We start from the raw sequence: 21,477 nt of genomic DNA, 5'->3' as shown, positions 1-21,477 counted from the left end.
ATATATCTGATAAAGGGTTAATATCCAAAATATATATCAAGTACTTCTACAACTCAACACCAAGAAAACAAATAATCCGATTAAAAAATGAGCAGAGGGCCTGAATAGATGTTTTTCCAAAGATATATAGGATGCCAGTAGACACATGAAAAGATGCTCAACGGAACGACCAGGGAAATGCAGATCAAACCACAGAGATATCCTTACACCTGTCAGAATGGTTAAAATGAAAAGGACAAATAACAAACGTTGGCAAGGATGTGGAAAAAAGAGAACCCTCGTACACTGTTGGTGGCAATGTAAATTGGGGCAGTCACTGTGGAAAAGAGTATGGAGGGTGTTTAAAAAATCAAAAATAGAAATATCATACAATCCAGTAATTCCACTATTGGGTATTTACCCAAAGAAAATGAAACCACGAATGTGAAAAGATAAATGTACTCCTATGTTCAGTGCAGCATTATTTACAAAAGCCAAGATATGGAAGCAGCCCAAGTGTCCACTGATAAATGAATAGACAAAGAAAACACAGAATATATATACACAATGGATTATTAATCAGCCTTAAAAAGGAATGAGATCTTGCCATTTACGACAACAGGGATGGACCTAGAGGGTATTATGCTAAAGGAAACAGCGAAAGACAAATACCACATGACTTCTTTATATGTAGAATCTTAAAAAAAAAAAAAAAAAGGAACAAACAAACAAAAAGGAGAAACAGACCCGTGAATACAGAGAACAAACTGATGGTTGCCAGAGGGGAGGGGTTGGGAGGATGAGCAAAACGGGTGCGGGGAGAGGGAGATACGGGCTTCCAGTTACGGAATGAGTGAGTCACAGGAATAAAAGGTGCAATGGAGGGAATACGGCCAGTGATACAGTAATAGCGCTCTACAGGGACGGGTGGTAGCTACAGTTGCGGTGAGCACAGCATTACGTATAAGTTGTCAAATCACAGTGTTGCACACCTGAAATGTAACGCCAATTAAAAATAAAAATAAAAAAATAATAAAGACAGTTCAGAAAGCAAGTTCTCAAAAAACTGACTTTCCATGCACCCTTCTCTCAGGAAGCTGATTAGGAATGTGCTCCACCAAAATGAGAACGCAGCCAAGAAAGAGGAACAAGTGGGGTGCAGGAAACAGAGCCAGCACTGAGGAAACAAAGGGGCCCAGGAGAGTGGTGAAGGAGACTCCAGAACGGAAGCGTGCAGGGAAACGGGAGGGCTGTCAGCCCACAAAGAACCCGGTGCTGAGGGACCAGCTTAGAGTCTCTCCTCAGGAAGGTCATTGAGAAGGATTTGGGGATGGGGGATGATTAGTCATAAATACATACCAAGTTATTAAACAGATGAAAAATGAGGTATTGCTAACCTCAGGGGGAAAGAGCATGTAAGAAAGGAGACCTGGCCACGGTACATTGCTTGGTTCGTCAGTGAAAAACAGGGATAGAGGCACGGCAGTGCACACAGCGAAGGGGGAGGTCAAGTGGACCCACGCGGGAGAGAGGGGGAGTGGTACGGAGGGGGTTACAGCGGACAGTGAACGTGAAGGAACACAGAAACACCGCATGGTTCCACGTGTTGGGATCTAAGCAGTTGAATTCATAGAATCAAAAAAAGTGGAATGACAGTTGCCAGGGCCTGAGGTGCGAGGGAAATTCGCAGTTTCTAAGCACCAGGCCTGCGGTTCCAGTTAAGCAGGATGAGGAAACCCTAGAGCTACGTGACACACTGCACCTATGGTCACCAGTAATGTACTGCACACTTAAAAATTCAAGATGGTATGGACATTAAGGAGGGCACATGATGTAATGAGCACAGGGTATGAGATAAGACTGATGAATCACTGACCTCTACTTCTGAAACCAATAATGCATTATGTTCATTAATAGCATTTAAATTTTAAAATGTTTAAAAAAAAAAAAACAGTAAAAAAAAAATTCAAAAGGAGAGATCTCACATTAAGTGTTCTTACTACAATCAAATTAAAAGAAATAAAGATGAAGGTAAGCTCCCAAGGCAACAACTCAAAGGTCTGCAAGCCGTTGCCTCCAGAGAGGGACAGGTGAGAAGGACTGGGTAGAGGACTGGTATTTTCCTGATAAGCCTTTCAGCACTATGACTTCTTAAAAACTGTGTACACGTATTTTTCTATAAAGATAAAAAAGCAACCTGTTAGCATACTATAGCAGAAATAGAATTGTTATTTTTCACTTTTTCAAAGGGCACCACTCTGTTCTTCCATATTAGACATCTGAAGAGTGCATTTTATTTTCAAAGTACTTTCATGCATCACGTGAACCTCAAAACAATCCTGGTGACCTAAACTGTCTTAACCTAACTCTATGGACAAAAACAAAAAAAGAGTGCCTTTAGAGATTGCGACAGAGATAAAGCCACGTCCTCAGTGAGTATCCTGAACCTGAGCCTGGGTCCTGGGCTCCTGGTGTCCCACTTTTCCTACCAGTCCAGGACGCACTTGCCTCAGTTCTGTGTCTCTCTCACACTCCGATCTGACTGTCCCCCACTCATGTGGATAGTAGGGACTGGTAAGGACAGCCTCCTCCAATTAATGAACCTCAGGAGGTTCTGCCTCCCTCCTCCTTCGAAATTCTCCAATCATCTCCTCTCCCCTTACTACTGGTGAAGATGATCAACAACATCAACCAAAGTTGCTGAGCCGATTCCAACAGCACAAAGCAAAGACAGCATCTGGACAGTGTGAAGTTTGTGAACGGGTGGGCACAGCTGCTATAAAGACCCAGAAAAGGCAAATATCAGAAACGGTCCAAGTAAAGAAATTGCTTTCTGACCAGCCAACTAAATTGTTTAGCTCTGCTAGTGACCAATTTTCGTTTTACTTAGACCTGTTCTTTTATACTTTATCTTCCTTCCAAAATATTTTCATATGTATAAACCTAAATCAATATACTATAATGATATAAACTGCATAACAGTAATTATAATCCTATCTACATATTAGCCTGTTTCCTTCCCCCAAAAAAGTTTTATTCAACTTTAGCCCCTGCCAATGTCTAACAAAAACAATTTCCAGAACCTGATTAAATTCTGAATTGACCCAATGATCTGAAGCAGGTGTTCTTTACATGGTTTTCTTCTTTTTTTTCCTGGAAAATGTAGAACTCTATCATATTTAGGAGTTGGTAAGAGTTAATAATTTGGACAATTTAAAGGGATTAAATATGGAGTTACAGTTACATGTGCAAATAAAAGAAGTCAACATGCGTTCAATCTAATTCTTAGCTTTAACTGGAAACAAGATGAAGGTAAGAAAAAAGAAATAAAATGTAAGTTAGAATAAGATGTCTCTCTCTCCTGTTACATGTAAGTGGTACATACTGAGACCTCCTTTAACATTTTCTTTCTTTTTTTTTTGAAAGAGAGTGCCCGGGGAGGGAGTACAGGCAGAGGCGGAGAGGGAGGGGTGGGGGGGGAGAGAGAATCTCAAGCAGGTTCCACGTTCAGCACAGAGCCTCAAGTGGGGCTCAATCTCATGACCCCAAGATCATGACCTGAGACGAAATCAACAGTCAGATGCTTAACCGACTGAGCCACCCAGGCATCCCTCCTTTGACATTTTCTATTAAAAAAAAAGGGGGGGGGAGCTAAAGAAGATGGCAGAATAAAAGGATCCAAGGATCACCTCCTCCCATAAACACACGAAGGCAACAACTACACATAATGCAACTCACTCTGAAAACAGCCTGAGAAGGGCAGAGCAGATCTTCCACAGCAAAGGACATAAAGAAAAGGCCACATCAAGAAGGGCAGGGGACTGGAGGGGGAGACGAACCGTGAGAGACGATGGACTCTTGAGAAACAAACTGAGGGTTCTAGAGGGGAGGGGGGGTGGGGGGATGGGTTAGCCTGGTGATGGGTATTAAAGAGGGCACGTACTGAGTGGAGCACTGGGTGTTATACGCAAACAATGAATCCTGGAACAGTATATCAAACACTAATGATATAATGTATGGTGATTAACATAAAACAAACAAATAAATAAATAAATAAAAATAAAAAAGGGCAGGAGAGGAAGTGACCCAGGTGGGAACCAAAATCCTGCATGGCAGCAACCCAACAAAAGGGAGAGAGATCACAGGCAGGAAGGCACTCCTTGAGAAGTGGGGGTCAAGCTTCAAATCAGGCACCCCCAGCCCTGGGAACCTGCACCAGGAAGAGGAGTCTCCATGTCCAGCCTTGAAAATCGGGGGCTTAGCTCCAAGAGCTTTGAAAATCAGCAGGGCTCCAAGAGAGCCAGAGAGATACGGGAACCAGAGTCCCTACTTTTAAAGGGCCAGTACACTATACCGTGCCACCCAACACAGCACGGAAGCAGCAGCTGGAAAAGTGTCTGAGGTATACCAGAAGGAGATTTACTGACTAATTTTAGGATGTGTGCCAGAGAGGCAAGGATCTGCAGGAGCTTTCTCTGGGAACAGAGGTGCTGCTGGGTGCCATTTTTCTTGCCTTCATTCTGCCTAGCTAGCCAGAAACTCATAAGAACCAGTTCTGACACTCTCCCTCTCCCTTGCTAGCACTGCTTGCCCCACACAGGTGTTCCCCTGCAGACCCACCCCATCTAACACACCCTTGCTGGCCTCATTCAACCACACCAGCAGGAGGCCTCAATCAGAACCAGCATGCATCTAGAGTGCCTACTGCCGTACCGTAGCTGGTGGGCAGGCCCAGCTGGGACCATTGCCCCTCCAAAGACACTATCACCCTTGCACACCTGTGGGCAGCCCCAGCCAAGACCCCCACCTTCCAGAGCAATCCCCTCAGGATGGAGGAGCTGGTTCCATCCAGTGACATGTTGTCAGAGGCTGCCGCCAGGCCTCTCAGTCAGTGGTGTAGTGGGCAAACCCTGCCAAACAATGCAGTCACAACAGTCCTAGCTGGTCTTTGCAGACAGCAAGGCTGACCCCACTGAGCAGCGCACCCAGAGCCCTAGCAGCCCTGCCACAATAGGAGGGCATATGCAGCCCAAACAGGAAACACCCTGGAGGACCTGATTCTGGTGACCAGGGGTTACTGCACTACTGGGCACCACAGAACACCTTCTACATAAGGCCATTACTTTCAAGACCAGGAGACACAGCTGACCCACTTCATAGAAAAGACGTAGAGAGTCAGACAAAAACACGGCGACAGAGGAATATGATCCAAATGATAAATCAAGACAAAACTCCAGAAAAAGAGCAAAACAAATGCCAATATACAATCTACCTGATAAAAGAGTTCAAAGTAATGGTCATAAAGATGTTCACTGAACTAGAGAAAAGAATGGATGGATGAACTCAGTGAGAACTTCAACAAGTGGATAAAAAAACAAAAAAAAGAACAAGTCAGAACTGAAAAATACAGTAACTCAAATAAAAATACACTAGAGGGTCAACAGCAGTTTAAAGAATGCAGAAGAACAGACCAATGATCTGGAAGACAGGGTCACAGAAAGCAACCGACTGAACACCAAAAAGAAAAAAGTGACACCATTAAGTATAATAACATTCTCCCAAAGATAGCAAGAGGCAGAAAATTTATTTGAAGAAATAAAGCTGAAAACTGCCCGAACCTGGGGGAAAAAAACGGACATCCAGGTCCATGAGGCATAGAGAACCCCAAACAAGATGAAACCAAGGAGTTCCACACCAAGACACATACAATTAAAAATGACAAAAATTAAATACAGAGAATCTTAAAAGCAGCAAGAGAAAAGCAAATAGTTACATACAAGGGAAAGCCCATATGGCTATCAGTTTACTTTTCAGAAACTTTGCAGACCAGAAGGGAGTGGCATCATATATTCAAAGAACTGAAAGAAAAAAACCCTACAACTAAAGAATACTGTACCCAGCAAGGTTATCATTCAGAATGGAAAGAGAGAATAGAGAGTTTACAAAACAAACAAGTTGAAGGAGTTCATCACCACTAAACCGGCCTTACAAGAAATGTTAAAGGGAATTCTTTAAGTGGAAAGAAAAGGCTGTAACTAGAAGAAAATTGTGAAAGGAAAACTTCACTGGTAAAACCAAACACATAGTAAAGGTAGTATATCAGTCAGTTATAAAGCTAGTAAGACAGTTAAAAGACAAAAGTAAAATCAATTACATCTATAAAAATGAGTCAAGGGACACACAAAATAAGATGTAAAATATGATGTGACATACATAAAATGTGGAAGGGAGTAAAAAAACAGCACTTTTAGAATGTGTTCAGACTTAAGTGAAATCAACTTAATACAGACTCTTAGATCCATAGAATGTTATTCATGAGCTTCCTGGTAACCACTAAACAAAAACCTGTAACAGATATAAAGAGAGAGAGAAAGAGAGAATGGAATCCAAGCATAATTAATGAAAATCATTAAATCACAAGGAAAGAGAGCAAGAGGGGAAAAGAACAGGAAACTACAAAATCAACCAGCAAACAATTAACAAAATGGCAGTAGGTACATACCTATCAATGTCTTTAAATGCAAATGGTCTAAATTTTCCAATCAAAAGACAGAATGGATTAAGAAAAAAAAACAAAAACAAAGGGTGCATGGGTGGCTCAGTTGGTTAAGCATCTGCCTTCGGCTCAGGTCATGATCCTGGAGTCCCTGGATCGAGTCCTGCATCGGGCTCCCTGCTCAGCAGGGAGTCTGCTTCTCCCTCTGACCCTCCCCCACTCATGCTCGCTTGTGCATTCTCTTCCAAATAAAATCTTTAAAAAACAAAAACAAGCCCCACCAATCTGCTGCCCACAAGAGACTCACTGCAGACACATACAGACTGAAAAGTGAGGGGATGGAAAACGAATTCCCATGCAAAGGGAAGTCGGGGGGGGGGGAACTGGGGTACAATGTTTCTATCAGTCAAAACAGAATTTAAAACAAAGACTGTAGCAAGAGACAGAGGGCAATTACATTTTAATAAAGGGCTCAATCCCACAAGATGCTTATAACAACTATAAATATTTATGCACCCAACAAAGGAACACCTGAATATATAAAACAAATATTAATGGATGTAAAGTGAGAAACTGACAATAACGCACTAATACTAAAGGACTTTAACACCAACTAGTATCAATGGATAGATCATCTGGAAAGAAAATAAATAAGGGAACAGCAGCTCTGATGACACGAGAAAGATCAGAGCAGAAATAAATGAAAATAGACACTTAAAAAATAAAAGATCAATGAAACAAAGTTTTTCTTAAAAAAAAAAAAAAAGGCAAAACTGACAAATCTTTAGGCGACTCATTAACAAAAAAAGACCCAAGTAAAACCAGAAATGAAAGAGAAGTTAAAACAGACAACACAGAAATATAAAGGATAAGAGACTACTACAAAAAATTACATCTAACATATTGGACAACCTAGAAGAAATGGATATATTCCTAGAAACATACAATCTTCCAAGACTAAATCAACTGGGACTACATCCAACTAAAAGGGTTTTACACAGCAAAAGTAAACCATCAACAAAACAAAACGGCAACCTACTGAATAGAAGATCTTTGCAAATGATATACCTGATAAGGGATTAACATCCAAAATACATAAAGAATCCATACAACCCAACAGCAAAAACCTAATAATCCAATTTGAAAATGCACAGAGGACCTGAATAGACATTTTCCAAGAAAACATACAGATGACCAACAGACACATGAAAATACAGATACTCAACATCACTCATCATCAGGGAAATGCAAATCAAAACCACAATAAGATATTGCCTCCCACCATTCAGAATGGCTAGTATCAAAAAAACCATAACAAGCTTTGGTAAGGATGTGGAGAAAAGGTAACTCTCATGCACTGCTGGTAGGATTGTAAACTGGTGCAACCATTATGGAAAACAGTAGGGAGGTTCCCTAAAAAATTAAAAATAGAAATACCATATGACCCAATAATTCTACTTTTGGGTATTTATCTGAAGAAAATGAAAACACTAATTTAAAAAGATATTATGTACACCTATATCTACCACAGTATTGTCACTGACCCTTGAACAACGTGAAGGTTAGGGTGACTGACCCCTGCACAGTCAAAAACCCCTGTATTATTTTTGACATCCCCAAAATTTAATTAGTAACAGCCTACTCTTGAGCAGAAGCCTTACTGATAACATAAACAGTCCATTAACACATACATTGTATGCTATCTGTATTCAAAGGTAAACTATATTTACAATAGGCAAGATACATAAGCAACCTAAGTGTCCATCAACAGGTGAATGGTTAATTTCATTTTGAAGGATGCTTGCTGGTTTCTGTTGTGAAAGAGTTGCATTCAATACCAGCTAAGACTCATCCTGATCTCAGCTTTTTGAGCTAATAATCAGGGAACCTGATTTCAAAAAATAACACAAGAAGGGTTTTCAAGTAGATTCTGCATATGCTTCTGTTTGTTCTATGCTGCAAACAATAATATTGTTACTTGGCAATGTTTTGATGGCTTTGTTCTCAGGTCATATGCCTATTTCTCTTGCAAAGCCAAGATTGTTACTAGCACTGTGAAATAAGTTGGACAGAGAAAGACAAATACCATATGATTTTACCCATATGTAGAATCTAAAAAACAAAACACGTGAACAAACAAGTAAACTTAAAAAGAAACAGACTCATACATACAGAGAACAAATCAGAGGTTGCCAGAGAGGAGGTGTGGAGGGGAATGGGTGAAAATAGATGAAGGGAATTGAGAGGTACAAACTTCTAGTTGTAAAATAAATTAAGTCATGGGGGGCACCTCGGTGGCTCAGTCGGTTGAGGGTCCAACTTCTGATTTTGGCTCAGGTCCTGATCTCAGGATGATGGGATTGAGCCCCGTATCAGGCTCCAGACTGGGTGGTATGGAGCCTGCTTGAGATTCTCTCCCTATGCCCTTCCCCCCCAAAAATAAAATAAAATAAAGTCACGGAAATGAAAAGTACAGCATAGTGAATATAGTCAATAATATTGTAGTAACTTTGTGTGGTGACTGTGGGGAACTACACTTATCATGGTGAGCACTGAGTAATGTATATAACCGTCAGATCACTATGTTATACACCTCAGACTAATATTAGTCAACTATACTTCAATTTAATAAATCTCCTGCTGGGGCACCTGGGTGGCATAATCTATTGACCATCTGACTCTTGGTTTTGGCTCGGATCATGATCTCATAGGTCATGTGATCGAGCCCCTTGCTGGGCTCCACACTCAGCATGGCGTCTGCTTGAGCTTCTCTCTCCCTCTCCCTCTGCTCCTCCCTCACACTCTAAAATGAATAAATCTTTAAAAAAAAAAAGTAAAAATTAAAAAATTAAAAATCTCCTGCCTTTAAAAAAAAACAAAACTTACACTTCATTAAAGAATGCAGCTCTCACCTCCATCACCCTAATTTCCTTCTCCGCTTTACTATTCTTCAAAGCACTAGTCACGTTTTAATATACCATATAATTTACCCATCTGTTTACTGTTTCTCTCTTCCGCTAAACCTAAGGTCTAAGAACGTCTGGGTGTCTTTCTGCTGTGGGTTGATGGTTCTATCTCTACCACTTAGAACTGTGTGCCTCGACCACAGCAGGTGCTCAATAAATACTAAATGAATGAATGAGTGAATGAATGAGTTACTGGAAGGGCCTGAGAGGGTCCACGAACTCTATGAAATTATAGTAAAGGGCCCACAGCTTTCATGAGATTTCAAAAGGGGTCAGGATTGAAAAGAGCTTCAGAACCACTAGCCTGGCAAGTTCTCAGAGATTCAACCCAATTTCTAGATTATCTCCAAATCCTTAGAATGCATAGATGTATTTCTGCCTTCATGTGATCACTCATTTCCCATGTGAAATAAAAAACTAAAGTTACCATTGCTTACTTCTGCAGTTTTAGAACCTGTGGCTCAGAAAACCGGAAGAAGGGCACTTGGGTGGCTCTATCAGTTCAGTGTCGGGTTCTTGCTTTCGGCTCAGGTCATGATCTCAGGGTCATGAGATCGAGCCTCATGTTGGGTCTGCACTCAGTGCCCAGTCTCCTTGGGATTCTTTCTCTCCCTCTGTCCCACCCCCGACTCATGCACACATGCTCTCTAATAATTCTTTTTTTTTAAAAAAGGGGGAAGAAATATACCCCAAAGAGGCAGCCTATCCATCTTGGCCTCCAGCCCTACCCCTCCTCTTCACAGCTACGTTCCATGTTGCTCTTCATATGGGTTCTCCAGAAGGAGAAAAAAAGTGGGGGGGGGGGGTTCTTGTTCCTCCCATTCTCAAAACTGAAACATGTAGTAAGGTTTTATCTACTAATGCCCAGGCTCATTCTAATAAGGTGTTGGAAAAGTATTATTCACATTAATCAATTTGTTAATTACGATTAATACTGTGAACATTCCTTAGCATCAACGTGAAAACATCAGCGTTTTTTTGTTGTTGTTGTTAATCCCGTATCTTTAAAAAAAAGGGGGGGGGCGCCTGGGTGGCTCAGTTGGTTAAGCGACTGCCTTCAGCTCAGGTCATGATCCTGGAGTCCCGGGATCGAGTCCCACGTCGGGCTCCCTGCTCAGCAGGGAGTCTGCTTCTCCCTCTGACCTTCCCCCCTCTCATGTGCTCTCTCTCTCTCATTCTCTCTCAAATAAATAAATAAAATCTTTAAAAAATTTTAAAAAAGAAACATTTACCAAGGTGAAAGATCTCCCACCATCACCCCACCCCCCAATTCCCCAACCACCTCCACCCCTGTTGCCCTTCCCACCACAGATCAAGCCGTCAAGGATGCCCCTACCCTTTTCATCCCATCGCCCACTTCCAATATCAAGTTCCCTCTCTCCCCACTCCCCACAAAGCCTGCCAGGACAGGGTTGGTAGAAAAGAGAGGCCAGAGGAGACAGCTGGCGGAGAGGGGCAAGAAATTAAGAAAGGTGGAAGGAGGGGGGGAAAAAAGGCTCTTGCTATTCATTGCCACCCACCCCCTGGCAAATATAATTACACTGCTCTAATAAACTGTATGCCAAATGTTAATAAGTTTCACCCTAGGTAAAACTCACATATTTAAAGGTCAGTGACCTACTGCCAATTTTTAAAGGTCTGGAAAGGTTATCTGAAGACTTTTTTTTTTATAGCTTTAGCAGCTTTATCCAAGGATTGCAGGGGGAAAAAAAAAAAAGCCAAGCACTCTGGGCAATGCCTTAACCTTCATAATTCATATTCCAAACACACATCAGGTTCCGACTTTACGGCATATGTCCTGCACTTGCAGGACATGACCTTGTTCAATGCCATCACCCACCTGAAAACCACTGCCAAAATACTTTTCATCTTCTAGGCCCCGCTCAAGAGTCATACCACCTCCTCTGGGAAGCCATCTCCAGCCCCACCAGCTAGAATCAATTGCTTCCTTTCCTATACTTCTACAACGCTCTATTCCTACCTCTAGTTGCCACCAGATCGGAACTGGTTATTCATATACGTACTTTGTTGCTCAAATATGAACTCGAGGGCACCATATTCAATTGTCTCCCCAGAACCTAGCCCTAGGCCTTATGATATAAAAGGGGCTCAAATAACTGAGTGTCATAATACAATTCACAGAAAAATTAATAACAAGAGTAAATACGCAGCCCCCCCCCCCAAGAAAACCAAATGCTACCTCCTTGGAACCTGGAACACTGCTGTGATCCTTTTCCATTATCAGCCATCTGAGAACATTTGGGATGGAGAGATTTTTCCAAGTTGGCCATGGGTTGACAAATCTGCCGTCCTTCCCTTTCTTTGATTTAGTTACATCTTCCTCTAGTCTGTAATCCAGTTTGAAACTTTTCCTGGAAAGCCTAGAAGAATCACTTCCTACAGAGCTCCGGGCTGAATTTTGGCGTTTTCTTACTGCTTCTTTAGGATATTGGCTGCTTGTCATCAGGGACTGGCTGCTTTCATTTTCATCCATGTCCTTTTCAGAACTAAAAAAAATAGAAGGGGGGAAAATACTTTAACATAAAGGCATTAAAACTTATTACACAGCGTCCACAGTATTATTTCTTAGCCAGTAGAAATTTCCTCAATCTTATGAAAACAGTATATCTCTATCAGCTCAAGTTTTCTTCCTGCAAATACAACTTCTGAATCCAGTATTACTGCTTGCTAAATAGAAAAGATGTTTGCTTTACCTATTCCTGCCAAAGCTTTTAAATATTCCTTATCTGCTGTAATCCAAAGCAATGTCCCTCTACTAGGCAGCATTTAAACATAGGAAATTTTCCATTTCAATGATATCTGGTACAATTAAAGCACCTTTCTGAATTTGTAATATTTTCATACCTCAATTTTAAAAATATTATTGTTAAAAAGACACAGTGAGAAGGACAGCCTTAGTTCCTTGAGGATAACTTAGTACTTCCAGTGATTTACATATAACTCCACTAGGCCTAGCCATTTTTACTTTGAAGATAATCTGTTCCCAATTCCCCTAAAAAACGCACTGAGTTCAGATCTCAGGGAAGGAGACAACAACATTAATGGAGAGACATTTCGATAATGTATTTAAGTGTTTAACCATGCAAATTTGAATTAACTCAGATTTAGAGCTGCCAAAACAGTGCAGTGACCTTGGATAAGTTTCCTACCCTCTCTGGGCCTCGATTTCCTCCTCTATAAAATGGAGATAACAAAAGCACCTGCCTCTGAGGCTTACTGAGAGGTTTTCAAAAGCTAATACAAATAAAGCACTTAGAAACATGCATGTAACATGTATATTAGGCGTTACATGCATGTAACGCCTGGGTGGCTCAGTTGGTTAAGCGACTACCTTGGGCTCAGGTCATGATCCTGGAGTTCCAGGATCAAGTTCCGCATTGGGCTCCCTGCTCAGCGGGGAGTCTGCTTCTCTCTCTGACCTCCCCTCTCTCATGCTCTCTCTCTCTCAAATAAATAAAATCTTTAAAAAAAATTAAAAAAAACATGCATGTAACATGTATATAACAAATGTAACACATACACACAAGGCAAGAGCTCAACAAATGTTAGCTGTTGCTGTTGATCTTATTCCCACCACCACCACCACCATCACCACCACTTAACTCAAGGAACCAAAATCCTTAATTTGAGCTATGTAGGTACTCCAGACACTTAAAAGTGATAACATATCAAGAATATGCATTTATCCAGGGGCAAAGAGATGGCTGTCAGTTGAGCATCCAACTCTTGATTTTGGCTCAGGTCATGATCTCAGGGTCAGGCTCCATGCTCAGCAGGGAATCTGCTTGAGATTCTCTCTCTCTCTCCCTCTCTGCCCCTCCCCCTGCTCAAGCTCTCTAATAAATCTTTCCCCAAAAAAAGAATATGCATTAATCTGCCATGAATTTCATTTATTTCCCATTCTATTAAACAAACATTTGCTTTCTGTCCAATTTAAATGCAATGCACACAGGGCGCCTGGGTGGCTCAGTTGGTTAAGCGACTGCCTTCGGCTCAGGTCATGATCCTGGAGTCCCTGGATCGAGTCCCGCATCGGGCTCCCTGCTCAGCGGGTAGTCTGCTTCTCCCTCTGACCCTTCCCCCCGTCATGTGCTTTCTCTCTCTCTTTCTCTCTCTCTCAAATAAATAAATAAGATCTTTAAAAATAAATAAATAAATAAATAAATACAATGCACACACATAATACACTTCATAACCCTAACAAAATGAATACAACAGAAAGCCAAATATGTTTATGGCGGCAATGATGTTTAGCATAGAAATACCGTCCAGGAGGGAAAGGGAAAGAACGCAAAGGCTAGGGTGAACACGTACAATGAACTAAAACTATTTTTCCAAACTGTCTACAGTAAAATAGTCTATGGTCTAGGGAATGATCAGTGTTAAGAAAGCACCGGTGGCAAAAGCTAAAGCACACACTGTTGCTGCTCAGCCACCACAGATTGCAGGAGAGCCTAATGGTTAAGAGAGCCTAACAAGCTTTCTATCTTAGGCAAATAACCACCTTTCTAGCCCTCAACTGTCTCATCTGTAAAACACCTACTTATCTCATGGGGATTCAGAAGATGAAATGACATAACGTCCATAAAAGGGTTGCCACTCACCAAAGGCTAATTCTTTTTTCCCCTAATCCTACTACATGGCCATATATCTCAATTCTTTAAATTCCATCAGAAAGCAAAGAATCTGGGTGAGTTATCTCAGTTCTCAAAGAACTGCTCTATAATTCCCTGGGTTATAATTGAGTTCAGGCCCAGGACTTTACAAAGGGCAAGAACAAAGACCAACAACCATTTAAACCCCACTTCATTTAACAGATGTAAATGCACCAAATTTAGAGACTTTATTTCCTGACAAAGTAATGTGTCTAATAGACGGCAGAACTGACTTGATGCTACCAACCCCTTGTGATGATAAATAGCTTGTGAGATATGTACATGGGCCTATTTATATAGACACACACACACACACACACCCATACGTACATATATACACATATACATATAAATACATATATAATATTCCTACCAACTATGTAATAAATTTCTGGCTCATTGAAACACTCAGAGGATAAGGAGAAAGGAGAAATGGGCCCTCTGATTCAAAAACCACAAAAGCAAAGTCAAAATAGAGTTTTGATTAATGTACTGTATCACATTGATTGATTTGCGGATGTTGAACAAGAACCATATGATCCTCTCGATAGATGCAGAAAAAGCATTTGACAAAGTACAGCATCCTTTCTTGATCAAAACTCTTCAGAGTGTAGGGATAGAGGGTACATACCTCAATATCATAAAAGCCATCTATGAAAAACCCACAGCGAATATCATTCTCAATGGGGAAAAACTGAGAGCTTTCCCCCTGAGGTCAGGAACGTGGCAGGGATGTCCACTATCACCACTGCTATTCAACATAGTATTAGAAGTCCTAGCCATAGCAATCAGACAACAAAAAGAAATAAAGTGCATCCAAATTGGCAAAGAAGAAGTCAAAACTCTCACTCTTTGCAGATGATATGATACTGTATGTGGAAAACCCAAAAGACTCCACCCCAAAACTGCTAGAACTCATATAGGAATTCAGTAAAGTGGCAGGATATAAAATCAATGCACAGAAATCAGTGGCATTCCTATGCACCAACAACAAGACAGAAGAACGAGAAATTAAGGAGTCGATCCCATTTACAACCGCACCCAAAACCATAAGATACCTAGGAATAAATCTAACCAAAGAGGCAAAGGATCTGTACTCAGAAAACTATAAAATACTCATGAAAGAAATTGAGGAAAACACAAAGAAATGGAAAAACGTTCCATGCTCATGGATTAGAAGAACAAATATTGTGAAGATGTCAGTGCTACCTAGAGCAATCTACACATTCAATGCAATCCCTATCAAAATACCATCCACTTTTTTCAAAGAAATGGAACAAATAATCCTAAAATTTGTATGGAACCAGAAAAAACCCCGAATAGCCAGAGGAATGTTGAAAAAGAAAACCAAAGCTGGCGGCATCAAAATTCCGGACTTCATGCTCTATTACAAAGCTGTCATCATCAAGACAGTATGGTACTGGCACAAAAACAGACACATAGATCAATGGAACAGAATAGAGAGCTCAGAAATGGACCCTCAACTCTATGGTCAAGTAATCTTCGTCAAAGCAGGAAAGAATGTCCAATGGAAAAGAGACAGTCTCTTCAACAAATGGTGTTGGGAAAATTGGACAGCCACATGCAGAAGAATGAAACTGGACCATTTCCTTACACCACACACAAAAATAGACTCCAAATGGTTGAAAGACCTCAATGTGAGACAGGAGTCCATCAAAATCCTAAAGGAGAACACAGGCAGCAACCTCTTCGACCTCATCCGCAGCAACTTCTTCCTAGAAACATCGCCAAAGGCAAGGGAAGCAAGGGCAAAAATGAACTATTGGGACTTCATCAAGATAAAAAGCTTTTGCACAGCAGAAGAAACAGTCAACAAAACCAAAAGACAACCGACAGAATGGGAGAAGATATTTGCAAATGACGTATCAGATAAAGGGCTAGTATCCAAAATCTATAAAGAACTTACCAAACTCAACACCCAAAGAACAAATGATCCAATCAAGAAATGGGCAGATGACATGAACAGACATTTTTCCAAAGAAGACATCCAAATGGCCAAGAGACACATGAAAAAGTGCTCAACATCGCTCGGCATCAGGGAAATCCAAATCAAAACCTCCATGAGATACCACCTCACACCGGTCAGAACGGCTAAAATTAACAAGTCAGGAAACGACAGATGTTGGCGGAGATGTGGAGAAAGGGGAACCCTCCTACACTGTGGGTGGGAATGCAAGCTGGTGCAACCACGCTGGAGAACAGTGTGGAGGTTCCTCAAAAAATTGAAATATGAGCTGCCCTACAACCCAGCAATTGTACTACTGGGTATTTACCCCAAAGATACAAATGTAGGGATCCGAAGGGGTATGTGCACCCCAATGTTTATAGCATCAATATCCACAATAGCCAAACTACGGAAAGAGCCCAAATGTCCATCGACAGATGACTGGATAAAGAAGATGTGGTGTATATATACAATGGAATATTATGCAGCCATCAAAAGGAATGAGATCTTGCCATTTGCAACGACGTGGATGGAACTGGAGGGTATTATGCTGAACGAAATAAGTCAATCAGAGAAAAACGTGTATCATATGATCTCACTGATATGAGGAATTCTTAATCTCAGGAAACAAACTGAGGGTTGCTGGAGTGGTGGGGGGTGGGAGGGATGGGGTGGCTGGGTGATAGACATTGGGGAGGGTATGCGGCTGTGGTGAGCGCTGTGAATTGCGTGAGACTGTTGAATCACAGATCTGTACCTCTGAAACAAATAATACATTATATGTTAAAAAAAAAAAAGATTGTAAGAAGGGAGAAATGAAGGGGGGTAAATCGGTGGGGGAGATGAACCATGAGAGACTACAGACTCTGAGAAACAAACTGAGGGTTTTAGAGGGAAAGGGGGTGGCGGGATGGGTTAGCCTGGTGATGGGTATTAAAGAGGGCACGTACTGCATGGAGCACTGGGTGTTATATGCAAACAATGAATCCTGGAACACTACATCAGAAACTAATGATGTACGGTAATTAACATTAAAAAAAAATAGAGTTTTGAGACAACATAGAGTGGTCCAATGCGGCTGGGACATAAGTAAGGAAGGCTTGCCAACAGCAAACGCATGAAGCCTGGGATCCGATTTGGAGCCCGACCTGAGACTTAAAGGAGGTCTGGCTGCCCTGTAAGCAATGAAGAAAATAATGAAGGAGCTTAAAAAGGAGAAACAACTCTGGTAGCAGGATAAAAACGAAAGGGTGTGGCTAAACACGAGCCAGGCAGATAAATTTGCGAATAGGAAACAGGCAGCCCAGAACATCCAGTAATAGTGAAACACTCTGCTCCCTGTTTCACAAATTCCATTTAAATTTCTGCTCCTAGCAAAATTTCAAGGTAGGTATCATAATGCCCATTTCTTTTTTTTTTTTTAAGATGTTATTTATTTGACAGAGAGAAAGCACGTAAGTAGAGGGAGAGACAGAGGGAGAGGGAGAAGCAGACTCCCCGCTGAGCAGGGAGCCCCACACAGGGCTCAATCGCAGGACCCCAGGATCATGACCCGAGCCGAAGGCAGACACTCAACCAAAGGAGCCACCCAGGCATCCCTAATACCCATTTCTAATTGAAATACTAAGAGGTAGATAGTAGTCCAGTCAAAAGATGAGGAGGCAGTGACAGTGAGAAGAGAAAACACAGAATAAATCCAAGAAACAAGAGGGTGAATCAGGAAGAGCTGAGTCTCTGGATGGTGGCAAACTGTGGACCGTTTGTAGGGCAGGTTGGGGGATGGGCAGACAAGTGGCAGGAGTCAGAAATGACAGCACCAATGACCAAGCCAAGGAATTAGGGGAAAGCAAGTGTTTGGAGGGTGGAAGAGAAGGTGGCTTTCTGACCCAGCGAGCTTGAGACAGGGTGTGAGATGACAGGGAGGGATCCAAGCACAAGTGCTCAAGGACACCCATGGGCATGACGACCCTGGGACCCCGGTTGTGTTGGGGGTGATACAAGTGAAGGTAAGAAAACAGAGGTTTCCAGGGACCCGGGAGTAGGAGAGTGAAAAATGGGTTCAGTGATCTGCTTTATCCTTGAAAAATAAGCGGTCTCTGCATGCTTTTCCCGTTTTCTTTCCTCCCGTCCACTCAGGGTCTCACCCCAATCCATCCATGGAAACCATTCTCCAGCAAAGAGCCATCCTCTCTTAACACGCCCTTCTCCCCAACACACATAGAATCCAGTCTTCAGGAATGATCTTTTAAAGGCAGATCTGACAAAACCAACGAAAAGGAAAAACCTCCAGAAGATTCCCTTGGTTCTCAGAAGGAGGGCAGAAGTCAGTAAGAAGATGGTCCGTGAGGGTGTTTCTGGCCCTGCCCACACTCTGCTCTGCTACAAACACATGGCCTTCATCTACTTCCTCAAATGCACCACGCTCCCACCTCACGGCCACCTCTTCCATCACGGGGCCTTTGCACATGATTTTTAAAATATCCTTCAACACCTGGACATATATTCACAGGATTATATATGACCACGAAAGTGTTCAAGCAACACAAAATGTTGGCACTAGGCACCGTTAGTGTGAAATGATTTGGAAACAAACAGAAGGACATGAAAACCCAAACGGTAACAATCTGGACTTGTTCTCTTGGAGGAAAAGTACTGGCAGTCCACTCGGTGAACATGCAAAGTGACAAGCTCTACCAACAGGTGCTCCAGTGACAAAGTGAGCCTCAGCAGGTGGAGACACAGGAGCCTGGGTCACATGAGAAGGGTCCTCATCAACTATCAGTGTTCTGGCCACCCACAAGCACCAAAGATAAAATGATGGGAAGAACAAGGACTCAAGAAGAGTGGGTTCTGTGTATGTAACTCGTTTTCAGCTTTGGAAATTCAGACAAACCCCGTAACATATCCAGGCTGGAGTTTCCTTAATTAAATGTAGCAAATCTCCTCCTTATTTCTGGTTATAGATCTCTCCCCAAATTTAACAAGTAAAAATTCAGTCTTGATCTCAGCCCAACAGTAAGCGAAAGGAGATGTGCATAGTGCTGAGTACATATACAAGGTAAACAACCTGTGTTTTAAAAGTGAGTCCAAAACGATGAAGATCTTTACGTCATGCTGATTTTCATCCAATTTAAGGCACCATGAATGGCACACATGGTTCTTTTATGTGCCACTAAGACTGTAAAAACATTATCAATTATAAGATCACCCATTATATGACATAACATTATATGACATAATCAGTGGTGTTCAAATGCGCATAAAACGCCTGTCTTGACACTGATGAAATACACCAGTTTCTACATGGAGATAGAGATTTTGGAAGAGGAGCAAAAACATTAGCCTTGGTAATTAAATATAATCAGAACCGCAATTAATGTGTTGACACTTCTTTCTTCTGTGAACAACAGCTAAATTTGGACTAAAAAGCTAGAATCCAGAAGCAAATTTAAACAAAGCCCTATGACAACTAATATAAAATATAAATACTCCGTTTAAAGAACAATTTGTTACAAAGAGACAACATAAATTCCATCTAGTAATCATCAACTACATTCTCCACATTTCTTTGAAGATTAATTGCCTACTTACTAGGAAAAGGACTTACCCCAACGTCTCTAACCAAAGAGAGATCTGAGCTGTGACATTTGGTGAAGACAAGTCTGCCAAGTACAAATATTTTATTTCAATAACTGCACACATGGGTAAAACGCTTTCAAAAAACAAGCGCTATTTCAAAAGCAAATGTTTTATCCTTTCTTTGACATTTAAGATTTGCCCGCTGCCTAGAATTGAATGCATTGCTTTATCATTTGGAAACTTAAAGAAACAAATTACATTAGTACAATGTATGTTTGGGATTTCAACGTGCTCATAAATCATGACATTGCAAATCATTATTCCTAGGGATGACATTTAATAAATACTAATTGAGTGAGTGACTATCCATTACATACTAACAAAGATGCTGACTTGAAATCTGGAAAACATTCAGAACTCCGTTTTCAGATATCTAAAATAACACGAAATTCACCATTTTATATTTGCAGTCCTATCTGTAGTGAAAAGGGTCCTTTTAATATTATGCTAGTTAACATAGCTAATGAAACTATTTCAATTCACAGGAGTGTCTGCAAAGGGCTTCCAAAGGTTAAATTAAACTGTCTCCATCCCTCACAGACAATACAGACTTCCCTGAAGACTGGTGTTAGTCTCCACGTGCATTCAGGAGTCTGGTAGGGAGGGGAGATATGTCCAAGCGTGGGAAGTACACTGGCTAATGAAAGGGAGAATGCTCTGTGGGAGGTATGTACACCCCATACATCAACAAAGAAAGTACCGCATTGTTTGTTATCAGTGCATTTTTTTTTTTTTACTCACTTTGTTGACTTAACAACCAGTTTCACTAAAAAGTTAAGGGAAAACAAATAGCTTAATATACAAGACCTGGGAGCACACTAAAAATGAGTTATGACAACCTTTAATAATAGTTTTTGAGTCAAAAATATTTTAGAATACATGTGTATACATATATACATAAAATATGATATATGTGTATATATGATAGAAATCTGTTTATCACAGTAAACAATTAACCTTCATAAAAGTGAAAAGAACATTAGTGGGGGCTGTAGAAGACAGGACTCCAGCTTTACCACTAACTAGAGAGAGATCATCGTGGGGAAAGTAACTTAACCTGTCTCAACCTGGCCTTACTCATCTGTGAAATAAAGATAACAACCAAATGTCTCCCTGAAGGACTGTAACGAGGAGCAATGACATCATAGGCTAGTATTTCCAAGCACTATCCAAATGCAAATTGTGACTACTACTATTATTGATGTTCAGTAAAAATATAAAGAATATGATAACTAGAACCTTTTGATCTAATTGAGCTGTTTCAAGTGAAAGAGAACATTCCAGAATTCCAGATAGACTTAAAAACAGATTGCTGTTCTTTCCTTAAAATTTTGTTTAAAAAAAGTGTTTTTATAAAAAGTCTAAGTTTCCTGATCCTTTATAAAAATCAAAATATTTTCTTGTGTTAAAAAAACTAATTTTGCCTTATAAAGTGTTCATGTGATTCGAGACAGAAAAATTACTTCGACAAATGACAAAGTTAATTCGCTTATCAGGACCCACAGAACAGAAACTGCCCTTGTGGCCTGGCCCACAAATCTTAAACCCAAGTCAGCCTGCACTCATGGGAAACCCTTGTCAAGGAATCCTACCACAATCGTCCAATTCAGCTTAGCGAGCTTACCTTACCCTAAAAACAGGCCTGCTAGCCCTATACAAAAATGCCCAACCTCTTACCCATCATGCCCTGTTTCCACATTGCCTCTTCTAGGCTCTATAAAATGGACTCTTGCAAAAAATTCCTCAGAAAGACTG

General features: G+C 41.0%; 1 protein-coding gene across 3 annotated transcripts in view; it reads right to left on the bottom strand.

Annotated features, from left to right (window-relative positions):
- NAPEPLD (N-acyl phosphatidylethanolamine phospholipase D) overlaps positions 1-21,477 on the bottom strand; it is a 57,272-nt gene that overhangs the window by 24,256 nt on the left and 11,539 nt on the right. For all 3 annotated transcript variants that reach the window (XM_028118483.2, XM_028118486.2, XM_028118487.2), the window contains exon 2: positions 11,642-11,948. In XM_028118483.2, the coding sequence (XP_027974284.2) occupies positions 11,642-11,948 (307 nt within the window). The remainder of the gene's footprint in view (positions 1-11,641; positions 11,949-21,477) is intronic.

This window comes from Eumetopias jubatus, unplaced genomic scaffold (assembly GCF_037043125.1).
Source record: "Eumetopias jubatus isolate StellerSeaLion01/CBP00866 unplaced genomic scaffold, mEumJub1_p1.0 scaffold_14, whole genome shotgun sequence".
Classification (NCBI taxonomy): Eukaryota; Metazoa; Chordata; class Mammalia; order Carnivora; family Otariidae; genus Eumetopias; species Eumetopias jubatus.
The sequence above is the reverse complement of the archived record's forward strand: the minus strand, read 5'-3'. Positions and strand labels throughout refer to the sequence as shown.